An 18707-nucleotide genomic window follows, 5' to 3' on the forward strand; every position below is an offset into this window, starting at 1 on the left:
CAGCTAATGGGATCCCTAATAAATACAAATACAGCTTTGCTATAGGATGCATTTAAAACTGAGATTAGGTTTGACTGCGTTACAGCAAGGTCTGTGTACTTAGAAAGCAAGTTTCCTTTTCTCTCAGCCGAGCTAACAGCCAGAGGATCTCTTCCCTAAGATGCTTGATGGTGGTACATTTAGGGCAGACAAATCCCTGTCCATTTTCCAGTTCCACCTGATCTGCATCTTGTATAAAATCATCTTCCAGCTTTGGATAAAACCACTGGTGGGATAGCACTGCTACCGTTAGCTGCTAGCCATCATGAAAACGGAGCAGGCTAACTGCTACTTAGCAGGAATCCGGGACACAAACTGACAGGGTCGGCCTAAAGGCTGACCCCGTCATGGAACCAGTAGAAATACAAACTTTAGCTATTATTAAAAACGATTGAATGTAATCTATTTCATAAAAACACCAAACCGAGTATAGACAAGACACTGTTTTGTTGAGCACTCTGATGACTTTTCATCAGAAATATGTGATTATGCTTTTTCAGCTCGTATTTATGGTTAATGCATTGTGTGTGTGTGTGTGTGTGTGTGTGTGTGTGTGTGTGTGTGTGTGTGTGTGTCCACGCAGGTGGTTGTGTGTTTGTGTGTGCTTATGAGCACACGTTTGTTTGTGTGTGTGTGTGTGTGTGTGTGTGTGTATGCATGCTTACCCATGTGTGTCATTACTCTCTCATAATCCATACGACCAACACAGTTAGTTTATGATTGTGTTACCGTCGCTAATGTTTATGTGCAACACTATTCATCTTCCCTGGCATTTCCATGTTAAATATTCATACATTAGCTAATACAGTTAGCATGCGATTGGTTCCCACTGGCTAATCCTTCTAGTCAAGTCAGCGTTTTCTCACAACTCACTGTCTACTGCTAAAGTTCAGTCTCGGCTGGCGTTGCTGATGTTGGCTATGATGCTATTAGATGACGTAATACAGTATTAGCCTATGGGGGTTCTACTTTGCAACTTAATAAAACTTAAATAACTGAAAATATAGTTGTTGCATAATTACTCTCCCCTTTGTTTAGGCAAGCCTAAATTAGTTCAGAAGTCAAACTTGGCTTAACAAATCACATGATAAATTATATGGCCTCACTCTGTGTGAAATAATAGTGGTTGACATGTTTTTTGAATGACTACCCCCCTTCTTTTGTCCCCCATACATACAACATAAATAAGTTAAATGGCTGTGATAGGAGAAAATAAACATATTATGCATATCCAGTCTTCTTTAGTGCACTTATTCAAAGTCCCAAGCCATTGCACAAGAAGTCCACTTAGTTTCAAGGCAGTATTCAAGGGCGTTGTAGTTTATTATGGTTAATGTCATCTCTCCTTTAAATGATACCTATTTAAATGTTGTGGTTTTGGGGTGACAGCAGTGAAAGTGGCATGTTTGGGAACTCTCTCTTTTCTCTAACCCATCTCTCCTTTCTCTAACCCATCTCTCCTTTCTCTAACCCATCTCAACCTTTCTCTAACCCATTTCTCCTCTCCTAGGCATCCCCGTCTACCTATCTCTCTGCCTCTCTCTCTCTCTCTCTCTCTCTCTCTCTCTCTGGTATGATTTAACAGTTGGACCATACAGCCACTCTACAAAGGTCATAAATCCTCTTCCTCTCCACAGAGAGAGGGAGGCCCCTACCACACATACTAAGGGTCCCCACTGCGTCATATATACTTTATGGTCCCTCCTAGAGAGTCATACTGACTGAGTCATCCCAGGCCTTCATAACCAGCTAATATACAACTCGTCATATTTTATGATTCAGCTCTGTTCCTCACAAGTGGTAAGGAAGTTGCTGTGGAATCCAAGTGGAGGCAGAAATCATCTCCTTGGAAAGTGGCATTTCTGCAGCATATAATCTGCATCACATGATTATAGGAATGGCCGCTGGATACTGGTGCTTGGTGTCATCGGAGGGCTGAAGAATAAGTCCGAGACCTACACTAGCTAAGCGGGGACTAAAAAACAAGTTAGAGACCTGCACTATCTAAACGAGGACTGAAAAACAAGTTAGAGATCTACACTAGCTAAACGAGGACTGAGGAACAAGTTAGAGACCTACACTAGCTAAACAAGGACTGAGGAACAAGTTAGAGACCTACACTAGCTCAACAAGGACTGAGGAACAAGTTAGAGACCTACACTAGCTAAACGAGGACTGAGGAACAAGTTAGAGACCTACACTAGCTAAACGAGGACTGAGGAACAAGTTAGAGACCTACACTAGCTAAATGAGGACTGAGGAACAAGTTAGAGACCTACACTAGCTAAACGAGGACTGAGGAACAAGTTAGAGACCTACACTAGTTAAAGAGGACTGAGGAACAAATTAGAGACCTACACTAGCTAAACGAGGACTGAGGAACAAGTTAGAGACCTACACTAGCTAAACGAGGACTGAGGAACAAGTTAGAGACCTACACTAGCTAAACGAGGGAGTTGGCAGGTGGTTTTCTGTATAAAGTAATCTATCAATGCGAAATAATTGCTCCCCTAGTATCAGTAGATGCGAGAAAGGACACTAGCCTGGTCCCAGATCCGTTTGTGTTGTCTTATCTAGTTCAGAGTGATGAGAACCAATGATTTGATGTACTGTGTCAGTCAATCCACAAGCAGATTTCAGATCAGTGTTAGTGTGAGTAGAACCTAATGTGCTCGTTGATCAGCGGTAAACACTTTCTTGGGTTCATTTTCTGTATCTCTTGAAGATTTCAGTGCATCTCAAACTGTAATATCGAGATTTCGGGCTGCAAGGCCTTTCTCAAGACCGAAATGAAAGGCGAACGTTCACGAGAAAAGTTGATCAGTTAGTTGGAGCACCTGCCTGAGGTTCTGATGAAGAGGCTGTCCTTGATGTTCTACTCTGGAGACTGCAGATGTTCCGTGCTCAGATGACTCAACTGGTTGCTATAGTTACGCCCTTGTTAATGAAGAGCAGGTGTGTACAGTATGTTACAGGAGTAATGAATGCCGATGTCATCACTGTGTCCAAATCAGGCAGTTCTATCCAGGGAAGAGCTACGGTGGAACGGATAATTACATGGTAATTATGATAACTCATCCTTATCGTTTTCACCATTGTCATCGTCGTTGTCATCACCATTACCATCATCATCATTTTTGCACTGAAGAAATGGAAATCAAATATAATCCCAATAGATCAATAGTCTTGATTCTTCATCCATATTCAGTCCTGAATAAGCCCTTACTACCTAACAAAATGACCATAAACCTGAGTGATATGGAGCACTCCCCATGGCTGTGTACCTTGTGGGCCCTGCTCTAGCAGTTTTCTCAAGTCCATGGGGTTAGTAATGATGCTCAGGGAAACTGTTTCTGGCACCGGCTCTACTTAGGGAGGCCATGTTGGGGAGGTGGAGTGATTTCCTGAAAGGAGAGGATTTCTCTGGGGTGAGCTCAGTAAGCTAATGCTGAGGTAACTGATTTCTCTAGGATTAGCTGTCCTCTGAGTAAAATACCATTCTTAGAGGCTGTCCCTCTCTCTCTCGCGCTCTCGCTCGCTCACCCCCCCCCCCCTATCTCTCCCCCCTCTTGCTCTCATTCCCCCCCCATTGTGTTGTGGGATGGTCTCAGAGGGACTATTGTCCGTTCCTCTACGATGGTTCCTGACCCCCTCCTCTAATCAAATATGAGGAAATTCCAATGAAGTACAGCGTCCTTCATATCTGCTGCAGTCTGAACTGCTTGGACTGTCTGTTAGGCAGGGATAGGGGAGTGAGGGAAAGAGGAGTGGGTTAAAGAGCGAGTGAGAGATTGTTTGCACAGTACTTAGGGGACAGAAACCAGGAGGAGTGGGATATGTGGAATGAGAGAGGGAGGAAGAGAGATTGAATGAAAAAAGTGGCTGTTCTGTTTTGCTCTTTATTGTTGTATTATTTTGGTCAAGAAATGAAAAAATAAGATGAACCTTTTGAAAAGAACCTGTAAGTCTGCAAGCACACACACAGAACACAACCTGAGAGATGTTAGTCGGGTCAGGGTCACATGTCCTGCAGGATGGTAGCTCCAGGGACGTGACTGTAGTATCAACAGATTTCCTATTTGGGTTACCAGCCTGACACACACACACACACACACACACACACACACACACACACACACTGCTAAGAGACTGCTAATTAGTGGCCGGAGGAGGACTCTTTTTGTCTGTTCCCTTCCTGTGGCAGACACACAAGTTCCTCTGTGTCCTATCTCTCCACAGATAAAGAGAGAGAGAGCGAGGGAGGAGTGAGGAGAGAGGGAGAGAGAGGGAAAGAGAGTAAGTGTGTGTTTAAGACACCGTCTTGTTTGTGTTTGGACATGGAGCTCATTGCGTGAACCTACTCAACCTTCTCACCCCCTACACCAGGAAGTGGAGGTGGGATCAACTATTAACAGGTAACACAAACTGCCTTAGCACCTCTGAGTTGACTTGGTATGCAGATGGTGGTGTGGCGTCTCTGGTGCGCTGGCCTTTACACACTTTCTGATTGAGTGGGAGTCTGAAGAGGTGGGGACTGGGGAGTGGGGGACTAAAGCGTCTGAGGTAGTAGAGAATGGCTCTCGCTTTGAGTTGAACGACTTTTACCTATTTAGATAGATAGGAGAACAAATAGAACAAAATTGTGTTTGAGAGAGAGACAGGGAGACTGAAAGAGAGGGAGGAAATCCCTGCTTCAAACCCACTGTAGCATACTTCCTTCCCTTCCTCTGAACCAGCCCTTTTCTCGAACTCATTTTCCACCCTCCTTTCCTCGGGATTCAGTAAAACTATTGTAGTTACTCTGAAGTAAGTTGGAATGTATCCACTAGGCTTTCATCTCTTTCTCTCTCTTTCTCTGGTTCTCTCAGTTCATCGCTGCGTTGCTCTCGTCTGTTTTATTCTCTCCGTAGTAAGTTTGGAGTTCCTCCACTGCCTCTCTCCCTGAGATGGCTGGGTGGAAGGGAGATAGGGAGATAGGGAGAGGAGGAGGGAGAGGCTGAGGTGCTGGTGTGTTCTTTACACAGGCAGAAAAGTAAACTTCAGGGATGAAGAGAAAAAGAGAGAATAAAAAGCCAGAGAGTGGGTTATTGGTTTGTAGATTTATGCAAAAAAGTGTTTCAGAGAGAGCGAGAGAAAGACAGAGAGAGAACGTGAAATAAGAGAAGACAGAGCGGGAGAAAAGTGATGAAAGGGATATTGTGACAGGGAGGGAACATGATGTACATTAGGAAGTCAGAGAGGATAGAGAATGAGAAAAGAGAAAGAGGGTTTGATGTGGAGGATAAAGACAGAGGCATTCCTGTCTTCTCCCTCCGGACCACTGCATCCAGAGATGGGTTGCACAAAGAACCCAAGTTGTCTAATAAGCCCCAGAAGGGGAACCCATGATAGCGCCAGAGAAAGGCTGCGTCCCAATTGGCACCCTGTTTCCTTTATAGTGCACTACTTTTGACCAGGGCACATGCATTAGGGCTCCAGTCAAAAGTAGAGCACTATATAGGTAATAGGATGCCATTTAGGACACAGTCTCTCTTGGGTTCTTCATCTATCAGGAAATCTCAGTATAAAGGGTTTTGGCTGTAACTGTTAAGGGGACTCAATTTGCAGGGCCACAGTTTTTGTCTCTAGTTTTTTATGGAGTGTAATTACTTCTGATGACTGTAAGCATATTGAGGTGAAATGTTAACCCGTACCATACTATTACTGTGTGAAACCACGTGTGACTTCACCGGCTGGTACTTTACATGGGCTAGAGTAATGTGACTCATTCAATAGACCTGCTGGTCTTTTGTGTATGTGTGCAACACATGGTTGTGTGTGTGTGTGTGTGTGTGTGTGTGTGTGTGTGTGCGCGCAACACGTGTGTGTGTGTGTGTGTGTGTGTGTGTGTGTGTGTGTGTGTGTGTGTGTGTGTGTGTGTGTGTGTGTGTGTGGGCAACACGTGGGTGTGTGAGAAAAGGAGTACACAGACTGAAATTGTATATTAGCTAGTGTAATACGACACATTGAGTAGTGAACGTGTGTGTGTGTGTGTGTGTGTGTGTGTGTGTGTGTGTGTGTGTGTGTGTGTGTATACACGAGACAGATTATCTAGGGAGTGATCATTCAATCAAAGATGATGATTAATCTTCTCTGCATGCGTTCAGTGCGTGATTGATGGCCCAGTGGTGTCTGGGTAATGTAGTAGACAATGAGGTTGGAGAGGAGGGGTGAGTCGATAGGGTTCAGGGGAAATTAACACACCATGGGTGAGTCATGGACAACGCCACGCCCCCGTCGCCACGGCGGTACCACGGCAACCAAATATGGTGGGGTGACCCGGGCGATGTCTCAGTAATGATGATGGAGTGGTGCATTATGGGAAACACAGGCATCTATTGCCCATGTGTCTCTGGTGAGAAATGTCTGTCTTTCCTGCGCCCTCCATTGCTCACTGTTGTTTTGATTTGGCATGGGTGCACATATGCCATATAGACAGGGACATTTAGTTCCCAGGGTTTTTCTGTCAACCCGCTGGGTCTCAACCTTTTCATACTGTCACAGGAATAGAACAATATGAAACTGGTTGCACACAGGACATCAGCCATTTTGGCTCAGTTGCAATGGAGTCATGATCTCATTGTTTCTTCTATTTTGACTTGAAGGGAGCAACACGCTATTTTTCTCAGAAACCACGCTTGAGGCCGTCATGCTGTCTGGTTTTGCCCTATGTCATGTGACGGGCCGGAGGCCTCAGCGAGGGTGATGGTTATCTCCTCTCAGTAGTAGAGGGGGACCCTGGGATATGTGGTCTCCAGTCTTTCTACTATATCAACATCTGGTTACACAGGGTTATAAAGAAAGAGAGAAGAATAAAACATACTGTCACAGTTTTGCCTATTAGCTTATTATTTTGTTGCTAAATCTGTGTATTTTCTATGTATTTCCTCTCTGTCATTGCTTATTTTTTTGTTGCAAAATCGGGGTATTTTAGTGTATTTTTTGTGTTTTCCTCTATCTGGTCGTGCCTGTGCGTATTAAATCAATTGCAGTACAATCAACTCCCTAGATTCAGCAGGGGAGCAGGCCTGAACAGTGTTTGAATTGAACCGTGTCCTTGAGGTGGATGAGTTATGATGATGGGTTGTTTGCCTGATCTGATGGTACCAAGGGCAGTAAACAAACATTGTTGATCCAACGTTCAAGGTTATACATTGAACATTGGCCGTGCTTGTCAATGTACATACACACAAATATTCTGTTTCCACACGTGAAACTACTCACGACATTCTCACCATGTTCCTCCCTCTCTCTCTCTCTCTCTTTCTCTCCCTCCCTCCCCCTATCAGGACTCGAAGCGCTCGGCGGAGATCGTACCGTCGCCCTCCCTTGACGTGTTCTTACCGGAGGATGAGGACAATCCGTATGAGTCCGTCACCACCGCCGTGACCCGCAAACCCTGCTCGCTGGACATCGGCCTCTTCAACGCCTGCCCCCTCAACGGTAAGGACACACCCAAACCACCTGTTCAACAACCTCTGTATACTACATTCACCTCCGTCACCGCTGTCAGTACCGGCTCTACTGTAGATTTTGAATATACACTACCGGTGAAAGGTTTTACAACACCTACTTATTCAAGGGTTCTTCTTTATTTGCACTATTTTCTACATTGTGTAATAATAGTGAAGACATCAAAACTATGAAATAACATGTGGAATCATGTAGTAAACGAAAAAGTGTTAAACAAATCAAAATATATTTTCTTCAAATAGCCACCCTTTGCCTTGATGACAGCTTTGCACACTCTAGGCATTCTCTCAACCAGCTTCATGAGGTAGTCACCTGGAATGCATTTCAATTAACAGGTGTGCCTTGTTAATTTGTTGAATTTCTTTACGTCTTAATGCATTTCAGCCAATCAGTTGTGTTGTGTCAAGGTAGGGGTGGTATACAGAAGATAGCCCTGTTTGGTAAAAGACCTTATCCATATTATTGCAAGAACAGCTCAAATAAGCAAAGAGAAATGACAGTCCATCATTACTTTAAGACATGAAGGTCAGTCAATACGGAAAATGTCAAGAACTTTGAAAATGTCTTTAAGTGCAGTCGCAAAAACCATCAAGCACTATGATGAAACTGGCTCTCATTAGGACCGCCACAGGAATGGTGGGCTACACACCCAGAGTTACCTCTGCTGCAGAGGATACGTTCATTACTGTTAACAGCCTCAGAAATTGCAGCCCAAATAAATGCTTCATAGAGTTCCATATGTGGAATTTCATATTTTTGATGTCTTCACTATTATTCTACAATGTAGAAATAGTAAAAATAAAGAAAAACCCTGGAATGAGTAGGTGTGTCCAAACATTTGACCGGTACTGTATATAATGAAGTGATAACAGGAACAACAATGGTCAGCTCCGTAACAACAGTCACCTCCGTTACCATTGGCCACACTGTCACAGTCGTAGATGTTGAAATTGTAGAATAAAGTAAAAACAGTATCCAGAACACTGGTGAGGGTCACTACCGTAACCGCAGTTACCCCCGTCACCGCTGTCTGCAACCTCACAGCTATTGGATGTGAATAAAAGAGATCTGGACTCAGTAATGTTTCATACTGAAGGATATCTGGAGATCAAGATAGCCCAAACTGTCACACAGTCACCACTCAGCAGCAGGTCCACATACCTAGTCCACATACTCGTTGTCATTGATACCATATCCGCTCTGTCAGTGTGTGATCCGATTTTTGACGAGGGCATAGAACTCGTTTCAGTTCTAAGCCGTCACTGCCGAAGCCGTCGCAGCACCGTGCCCAGGGTTCTCATTTTACTCTCGACCAATACCATGGTGGGCTACACCACGGGTTGTCCTGGCAACTGTGCCTCTACCACACTCCCAGTAAAAAGGTGGTGAGTCAGCGGTGGGTTGTCATGGTAACTGTGGTTGAATCACTCCTGGTGAGAGTTAGGCTGTTTGGTTGGTTGGTTTTTTGGTTGGATTTTGCTGTGTGATTGACTTCTAATGGGTAAAGGAAACTTACATGCAGTTGTATACATCTCTGGTGTGTGTGGAGCTTCTTCATGTCAGTCTACAAGGACAGTCACTCTGAGTCACTCCTTCACAGACTTCAGAGGTGAGATTTCTCCGGGGGTCAGCTCAGGAGGAGTGCTAACTAAACTAATCAGAGGACTGCTGGGGGGAATCAGGGATTCCTGCATTCAGCCCAATCACTCAGATCTGTAATGGGACATGACTGGGAGCCACTCACACTTTCTCTTTTCTGGAGAGAGAAAAGGAACAAGAAGAGACAGAGAGAGAGTGTGAGAGAGACATGGAGAGAAAGCGAGAGATAGAGAGAAGGACCGACCGAAAGAGTGCGAGAGAGACATGGAACAAAGAGAAGAGCCCGGTCTGGGGCTGAACATTTCCCTGGTATTTTACAAATGATTCATCCCAAGAATAAATCACTTTTCTCCCGGATAACCCTGTTTTTCCTGACAAAATTAGAAGCGTATAAAGCACATCAATATGTCTGGAATTGATTAGAGTTTTGATCAGCATGAAAATTCAAGCCTGATGCTACCTGAGCCTGATAAGCCATACATTAGACATTTTATGAGCCATACATTAAAGACATTTTATGAGCCATACATTAAAGACATTTTATGAGCCATACATTAAAGACATTTTATGAGCCATACATTAGACATGTTATGATCTCAAGCACCAAAAAACCCAAATGATTGTGCCGTTATCCAAGACATAGCCTTTGATATACATTATAAGCTACCACACATTTCGCACAACAGAAAAACAAAGCTAGCTACAGTGTATTCAGAAAGTACTCAGACCCCTTGACTTTGTCCACATTTTGTTACGTTACAGCCTTATTCTAAAATGTATTACATTTGCAAATGTATGAAACATAAAAAACAGAAATACCTTATTTACATAAGTATTCAGACCCTTTGCTATGAGACTCGAAATTGAGCTCAGGTGCATCCTGAGATGTTTCTACAACTTGACTGGAGTCCACCTGTGGTAAATTAAATTGATTGGACATGATTTGGAAAGGCACACACCTGTCTATATAAAGGTCCCACAGTTGACAGTGCATGTCAGAGCATAAAAACCAAGCCATGAGGTTGAAGGAATTGTCGGTGGAGCTCAGAGACAGGATTGTGTCGAGGCACAGGTCTGGGGAAGGTTACCAAAACATTTCTGCAGCATTGAAGGTCCCCAAGAACACAGTGGCCTCCATCGTTCTTAAATGGAAGAAGTTTTGGACCACCAATAATCTTCCTAGAAATGGCCGCCCGGCCAAACTGACCAATTGGGGGAGAAGGGCCTTGGTCAGGGAGGTGACCAAGAACCCGATGGTCACTCTGACAGAGCTCCAGAGATCCTCTGTGGAGATGGTTGTCCTTCAGGAAGGTTCTCCCATCTCTGCAACACTCCACCAATCAGGCCTTTTTGGTAGAGTGGCCAGACCACATGACAGCCCGCTTGGAGTTTGCCAAAAGGTACCTAAAGGACTTTCAGACCATGAGAAATTCTCTGGTCTGATGAAACCAAGATTGAACTCTATTACACATGTTGTTGTGTTACAGCCTGAATTCAAAATGTATTAAATATATATTTTTTCACACCCAATGACAAAGTGAAAACATGTTTTGAAAATGAAATACAGAAATATCTGATTGCCATAAGTATTCACACGCCTGAGTCACTACTCTGTAGAAGCACCTTTGGCAGTGGTTTTATTTTTTATTTAACTAGGCAAGTCAGTTACGAACAAATTCTTATTTACAATGACGCCTACCCCGGCCAAACCCGGACAACGCTGGGCCAATTGTGCGCCGCCCTATGGGACTCCCAATCACGGCCGGATGTGATGCAGCCTGGATTTGAACCAGGTACTGCAGTGATGCCTTTTTCACTGAGATGCAGTGTCTTAGACCACTGCGCCACTCGGGAGCCCGATTACAGCTGTGAGTCTATCTGGGTAAGTCTATAAGAGCTTTCCACACCTGGAATGTGCAATATTTGCCTATTATTCCTTTCAAAATTCTTCAAGCTCTGTCAAATTGGTTGTTGATCATTGCTAGACAACCATTTTTAGATCTTGCCGTAGATTTTCTAGTAGATTCTTGAACAGGGTTATCTATTTTGGATGCAATTTGAATGGAATTGATGGGGAGAGAGAGAGACTGCGAGAGAGTGCTCACATGCACTCTGATTTAAAGCAATGATATTCCAGTGATAGGCTGTTTAAAACCAAAAAACTATCTTTCCAATAAAAAAATAAGGTGACCTCCGAAAGCCAGATGGAGATGTGTAAATCAGACGCGCATTCAGTCTATATATTACTGTAGCATAGACTATGTTGCAGGAAATGTCGGCCTATCTGTCACAGATAAAGATTTACCGTGATGAGATGAAACATGCGTTGTAAACTGTCCCCACCCTGAGCGTTGATGATTGATCATGCAGAGAGAAGGCTGTAGAGAAGCAAGATCTAGACATTGCATATCATTTAATAGTTCCATTTCATGGCATGCTGTTCATAGAAATCATTTATTATAATATACCGGTTTCTCGCAGTTATTTATCCAGGGAAAAGGGGATTGGAGTTTGGGCAGGAAATCTCAGTAAATTTCAGTAACCCGGTTCCCAGTATTCAACCCTAGCCCAGTCGCATGCTGTCCTACGCTGCAGAGTTAGCTGGCAGCGCAACAGGCAGATCTATCTCCTTACTGTCTGTTACTGCAGACCTACCTGGCTGGGGCATAGGGACTTAGGGATGACATAGGGACTACTAACTTGTCCTCAGAGATGATGACTAAGTCAGTAGCGTCCACCAAAAATAACCATGCTGTCTCACAGTATGCATTGTCTTACACTGACAGGGGAAACTGCAAGGCTATCTACTTAAATGTACTCTTCAATCTATCTTTCTCTCTCTCTCCCTCTCTCTCTCTCCCTCTCTCTTTCTCGCCCTCTCTCCTTCACAATGTAAGATCACCTCAAACGGACCGTTCACAGCCACTGTGTCTCTGTGTGTGCTGCAGAAACACATAGGCTACACATACTGCATAATGAAACCTCTTCAGCACAACAGGAAACGTCAATGGGGGGGAAGACAGTAGCAATCTGTCCCCATGCAGTTACATTTAGCAAACAGCTAGAATAGTAAGGGACTCTTATATACTGTACAATGTCACAGCGAATATAGGAGCCCACAGACAGGGATATTATGGGTCCTTTGAAAGCTGGGTGTCTTAAGATAGTGGCGATGAGGCTTAGAGGCCTGCAATCACGTACAGGGCAGGAGACAGACGGCTAGCTGTCACCGCTAAGTGGTTAGCAGTAATAGCTATCGACTCCCAGGGTAAACACATGGGCTCCTGCAGTCACACACATACACACACACACCAAATATACACAGACAGGCACGCACGCACACACACACACACACACACACACACACACACCAGAAAATACTTCTTGACACACACAAACTTTCACTTTCAATTGACCCTCCCACAGCATCTACCCTTCCCTTCCTCCGATCCAATGCTTCCACTCCTCTCTGCTCCCTCCTCCTTTATCCTCCTTCCCTTCTTTCCCTGAGGCTAAAGCCAAGATGTCGTTCTGTTCCAGTCCATTTCCCCCCGTGATGAAGCTCTGGAGGTGACATTTGGGTAATTGTGCTCTGACTAACCAACGACAACACGAAATAAGAAGCACAACTAACTCTCCAGGCTCTGCCATTAGAACAGTCATGCCCCATTGAGTATGGGCAAGGGGGGCAAGGAGGGGAGGGGTGTGGGAGGAATCGTGAGGCATACACACACGTTACACACACACACACACTTTCACTCCTCCCTCCCGTGCTCTGAGATTTTCCCCGCCACTTGTTGGCAGCCATTTTGTTTGAATCATTAATGAGGAGTGGTGAACTGCTCATGAATATTCACATGTAATTGACCAACCACCTGTGTTCATGCATACAGAGTCAACACCATATCTCTCTAGAGTCAGAGGCTGGGGTTGTGGAATACTACCAAGATGGATATTATTATCAGTATGGCAAGGCTGAACACTCAAATTATCATGAGACAGACCAATACGGTAGGAGACAGATGGTACAATATGCTTTTCATATCAAGAGGGCAGACTAGGTTTGAACACAGCCTATACAATATTACTATGCTAATAACTATGTTTCTACTGAGCAAAAAATATCAACTCAAAACCTTGAAGTACCTAAGACATACTTGGATCGGGGTTGAAGGATTTATGACAGTCAGCTGTTTGATCATAAGTTGATTAGTTGAAGCAGTTGTTGTTAGTTAGTGCAAGGCTAGAACAAAGCCATACACATCCCTGTGAGTCTCCAGCAATTGTTCAATGATTAAAAAAAAATATCATAATTGTTGGGATAAAGCTTCTGCAAACTTTTAGCTCAAGGCTTATTCCTTCAGCGGCAGATCCTGGCTTGAAACATTGTTTTTGTTTACTAGGTTACTCGCAAGAAAACTTCCAAATCCGTCTGAGAACCACTGATCTGTGATATGAAAAAGGCCAAGATAATAGCCATCAAATGAAATGGTTTTAGATAGCTCTGGTGCGGTATCACTAGGGCAAGATAGCACATCTCTGAAATGGTTTTAGATAGCTCTGGTGCGGTATCACTAGGGCAAGATAGCACATCTCTGAAATGGTTTTAGATAGCTCTGGTGCGGTATCACTAGGGCAAGATAGCTCATCTCTGAAATGGTTTTAGATAGCTCTGGTGCGGTATCACTAGGGCAAGATAGCTCATCTCTGAAATGGTTTTAGATAGCTCTGGTGCGGTATCACTAGGGCAAGATAGCTCATCTCTGAAATGGTTTTAGATAGCTCTGGTGCGGTATCACTAGGGCAAGATAGCTCATCTCTGAAATGGTTTTAGATAGCTCTGGTGCGGTATCACTAGGGCAAGATAGCACATCTCTGAAATGGTTTTAGATAGCTCTGGTGCGGTATCACTAGGGCAAGATAGCTCATCTCTGAAATGGTTTTAGATAGCTCTGGTTGTGGCATGGAGCTGGAAGTTGTGAAAGTTCTGGGCCTGTTGATCCACAGACAGCTGAACATCAAATGACTAGAATCACCCCCTCCAAATTATGGGCCGTTAGAATTGCACATGATTTCATGTTCATAAACACTCTTTTAGATCTGAGGCTCAGAAGTTTCATAGGTTAAAGTTCAAGTGTGGACACACCGATAAAGACAGAGAAAAGAGTGTGTGTGTGTGTGTGTGTGTGTGTGTGTGTGTTAGCGTTTTGTCAGGTGCCCAGTTGTGGTGCAAGCTTTTGTTTTGCTGTGTCATGTCAAGCTGTTTTAGAATAGTTCCAGAGAGAGGGGGTTTTGCTCTCTGAAAGCCCAGTTTGGATGCTCTTTCCCTGGGTGTGAAGTATCTGGGCTCCCCCTCTCCTCCTGTCCGGTTGGAGGTTCTCAAGCTTATTCCGTGTGTGTGTGTTACAAAGACAGTCTGTGTGTTAGCAGCACAGACAGACCAGTCTGTGTTCATAGGCCAGACCAGCTGTACAGCTAGTTAATGCAGGCATGCAGTACAGCAGGGTACCCCAACTGGCGGCCAGCGGGCCGAATTTGGCCCGCAGGGGATTTTATTTGCCCCCCCCCCTAAGATTTAATGAGCAAAATGTAACTTGTTAGACATAAAAGACTGTAAAAAGACCAGCAAATCAGCTCATAGTGATGTGATTGTATGCAAATATAAGCAAGTTTTGAAATGATTATGTTTTAGTCAAATATGATATCTGTTTGGGCTTCTTGCAGTCTACAAATTATTTATAATTATGTTCTGGCCCCTCGACCATCCGCTCAAGAAAAAATATGCCCATGGCTGAATCTAGTTGATGATCCCTGCTGTACAGTATGTACTGGTGGGATATTATCCTGGGGCTATATAGGGTGTGTGTGTGTGTACAGTATGTGTTTGTGTGTTTGGATTTATGCGCGTGTTTGTGTGTGTTTGGGTTAATGCGTGTGTGTACAGCTCACATGCTCCCAATCCCATACCCCATTAACCAATTACAGTTAAGCTCCCACTACTGTGTCGCAGAATGCACCAATTACAGGACTGCCTTTCAAAGCTACATCTCATACAGGATTTTCCTTCAGTGTCGAATGTGCAACAAAACAACATGCTACTTTGAAAGAGCTATGGTACACACACTCACACACACACACACACACACACACACACACACACACCCTCTCGCCAATCATCAGTGCTGACAGGCTTATTTACTCTACAGAAAAATACCATATCTGTCTATATTATACCTCTGATCGCCCCTCTCTCTCTCTCTCTTTCTAATTCTCTCTGTCTCGCTGTCTCGCTGTCTCTCTCTGTCTCCCCCTTTCTGTCTTCCCCTTTCTGTCTCTCTACCCATCTTCTCTCTCTCATACAAATTCTTTCTTCCTCCCTCTCGCTCCTCTCTCTGCTGTATCTCTCTATCTTATATAGCCCACTCTTTCTCTACCTCTCGCTACATCTCCCATCAACTACCTCCCTCAGACTGTCTTTGTAACACACACACACCCTCACGTCAAACATCAGTGCTGACAGGCTTATTTACTCTACAAGAAAATAGATAATACCATATCTGTCTATATTTATCCCTCTGATCGCCCCCCCCCTCTCTCTATCGCTCTCTGTCTCTCTCCCTCTCCCCCTGTCTCTCTCCCTCTGTCTGTTTATCTCTGTCTCTCTCCCTCTCCCCGTCTCTCTCCCTCTCTCCCTGTCTCTCTCCCTCTGTCTGTTTATCTCTGTCTCTCTCCCTCTCCCCCTGTCTCTCTCCCTCTGTCTGTTTATCTCTGTCTCTCTCCCTCTCCCCCTGTCTCTCTCCCTCTGTCTGTTTATCTCTGTCTCTCTCCCTCTCCCCTGTCTCTCTCCCTCTGTCTGTTTATCTCTGTCTCTCTCCCTCTCCCCCTGTCTCTCTCCCTCTGTCTGTTTATCTCTGTCTCTCTCCCTCTCCCCCTGTCTCTCTCCCTCTGTCTGTTTATCTCTGTCTCTCTCCCTCTCCCCCTGTCTCTCTCCCTCTGTCTGTTTATCTCTGTCTCTCTCCCTCTCCCCCTGTCTCTCTCCCTCTGTCTGTTTATCTCTGTCTCTCTCCCTCTCCCCCTGTCTCTCTCCCTCTGTCTGTTTATCTCTGTCTCTCTACATATCTTCTCATTCAAACACTTTCTTCCTCCCAGATAGGTTTGGATGGTATACTGTATGTACCAGGGGTATTCAACACTTACCATACGAGGTCCAGAACCTACTGGTTTTCTGTTCTATCTGATTCATTAATTGCACCTACCTGGTGTCCCTGTTCTACATCAATCCCTGATTAGAGGGGAACAACGAAAAAACGCAGTGAAACTGGCTTCGATGTCTAGATTTGAGTTTTTCAATACCGTCAATACTATTGAAACAATTTCTTATATTTTTTTGAATACATTTCAATATAAACTCAGCAAAAAAAAGAAAAGTCCCTTTTTCAGGACCCTGTCTTTCAAAGATAATTCGTAAAAATCCAAATAACCAGGAGGAGATGCACTGCAGTACTTAATACAGCTGGTGGCCACACCAGATACTGACTGTTACTTTTGATTTTGAACCCCCTTTTGTTCAGGGACACATTATTCAATTTCTGTTAGTCACATGTCTGTGGAACTTGTTCAGTTTATGTCTCAGTTGTTGAATCTTGTTATTTTCATACAAATATTTACACATGTTAAGTTTGCTGAAAATAAACACAGTTGACAGTGAGAGGACGTTTCTTTTTTTACTGAGTTTATATTTTAATAATAAGCATTTCACTACACCCGCAATAACATCTGCTAAATATGCGTATGCGACCAATAAAATTTGATTTGATGTTATAAATTTGTCGCTACATTTTAAGTAAATACCTGCAGTCATCTTGTGCAATACGTTAGGACATGGCTCTCCAACCCTGTTGATGGAGCGCTGCCCTCCTGTAGGATATGGCTCCAACCATGACAACAGACAAGAGCCTTGTGAGTCACTGGGCTGTTTTGAATATACTGAGCTGCAGGGCACCGGGCAAAGGATGGGGAGGAAGGAGCGCCATTCTCACATGGAACAGTCCCCTGTGCTGCTCGGTCATGTTGTCAACAAGGCAGCATGTTGCATTGTCCAGAAACATACAACATACATTTTACATAAAATATACAGTACCTGTCAAAAGTTTGGACACCTACTCATTCAAGAGGTTTTTCTATATTTGGACTATTTTCTACATTGTAGAATAATAGTGAAGACATCAAAACTATGAAAGAACACATGGAATCATGTAGTAATCAAAAAAGTGTTTAACAAATCGAAATGTATTTTATATTTTAGATTCTTCAAAGTAGCCATCCTTTGACAGTTTTGCACACATGATTCCATATGTGCTATTTCATAGTTTTGATGTCTTCACTATTATTCTACAATGTAGAAAATAGTACAAATAAAGAGAAACTTTTGACAGGTACTGTATACATTTTTTTTCAAATATTTTTTTTCTTCTAATAAAGTGTTTTTATCAAAAGCAATCACTTTTGCATGGGAAAACACAGAATGCTACTAATTACTCCAGGTACTTAATAAGGCCACTTTTTTTGTTTTGACCCCTGGGAGATAACATGTCCTCCGGGTCCTCTTGAGAAGGATACCTCAGTGTGATTCCCCATGTCTGTGTCAACGTCTAATTGGACAAATATTTGAGTGTCTGTATGTTTGTTTCGCACGACAAGGACTGACGGATAGACTACACGTGCACGGACACACACACACACACACACACACTTCTGGGAGCGTGTGTACGTCTCTCTTATTGACTGGTGATTGAAATGGATGGTTTTTCCCTTTAATGTGGGTGAGAGATTAGATTCCGTCCACCCTCCTTCTCTTTCCTCTCCTCCCTCTCAGTTTCTTATTTTCTCCCTAACTGATCACACACTGGGGAAATCAACTCTGACATCTGAGTCCTTGTCAGACCACTCTTACCTCTCTCACTCCTTCAGAGGTGTGTGTGTGTGTGTGTGTTATATCATGTGTGAGATATTTAAGACAGAAAGAAAGATGTGCCAGTTTAAGGTTGGCCATTTGAGCGCGCATGGCAGCTGCCACATCTGAGGTTCACATCTGAACTAACTCCAGTGGAAATGCGTTGCAGCCTTGACCCTCCATGGATACCTGCTGTTCTATCTCTCTGTTTGGATTGCTCTTCGTTTGATCCAGGCTTAATTAAATCTACCCCCCTTTCTCTTGTCTCTCTCTCTCTCTCTCCACCCCCCACCCCCTCTCTCGCTCTCTCTGTCTCTCTGTCTCTCTCTCTCTCTATCTCTCTCTCTCTCTCTCTGTCTCTCTCTCTGTCTCTCTCTGTCTTTCAAGGCCACTCTCCCCAGGTGACGGTGACTGAGCCGGAGCTGTGTAACCATAGGAACGGCTCCTCACCGACGGGGCCTACTCCAGACTGCTCTCCCCCTTCCCCAGACACTGCCCTGAAGAGCATTGACAGGGTCATCCGCCCACAGGTGAGCCACATAATGTAAACCTCCCCCGCGCCCCACACACACACACACACACACAAGGTGAATGGTGTATTTGG

General features: G+C 44.0%; 1 protein-coding gene across 4 annotated transcripts in view; it reads left to right on the forward strand.

Annotated features, from left to right (window-relative positions):
* The window catches only part of LOC115199072 (ankyrin repeat and sterile alpha motif domain-containing protein 1B), a 310469-nt gene that overhangs the window by 131572 nt on the left and 160190 nt on the right, over window positions 1-18707 (forward strand). For all 4 annotated transcript variants that reach the window (XM_029761613.1, XM_029761611.1, XM_029761614.1 and 1 more), the window contains exons 12-13: window positions 7368-7521; window positions 18491-18633. In XM_029761613.1, the coding sequence (XP_029617473.1) occupies window positions 7368-7521; window positions 18491-18633 (297 nt within the window). The remainder of the gene's footprint in view (window positions 1-7367; window positions 7522-18490; window positions 18634-18707) is intronic.

Source organism: Salmo trutta, chromosome 8, assembly GCF_901001165.1.
Source record: "Salmo trutta chromosome 8, fSalTru1.1, whole genome shotgun sequence".
NCBI lineage: Eukaryota > Metazoa > Chordata > Actinopteri > Salmoniformes > Salmonidae > Salmo > Salmo trutta.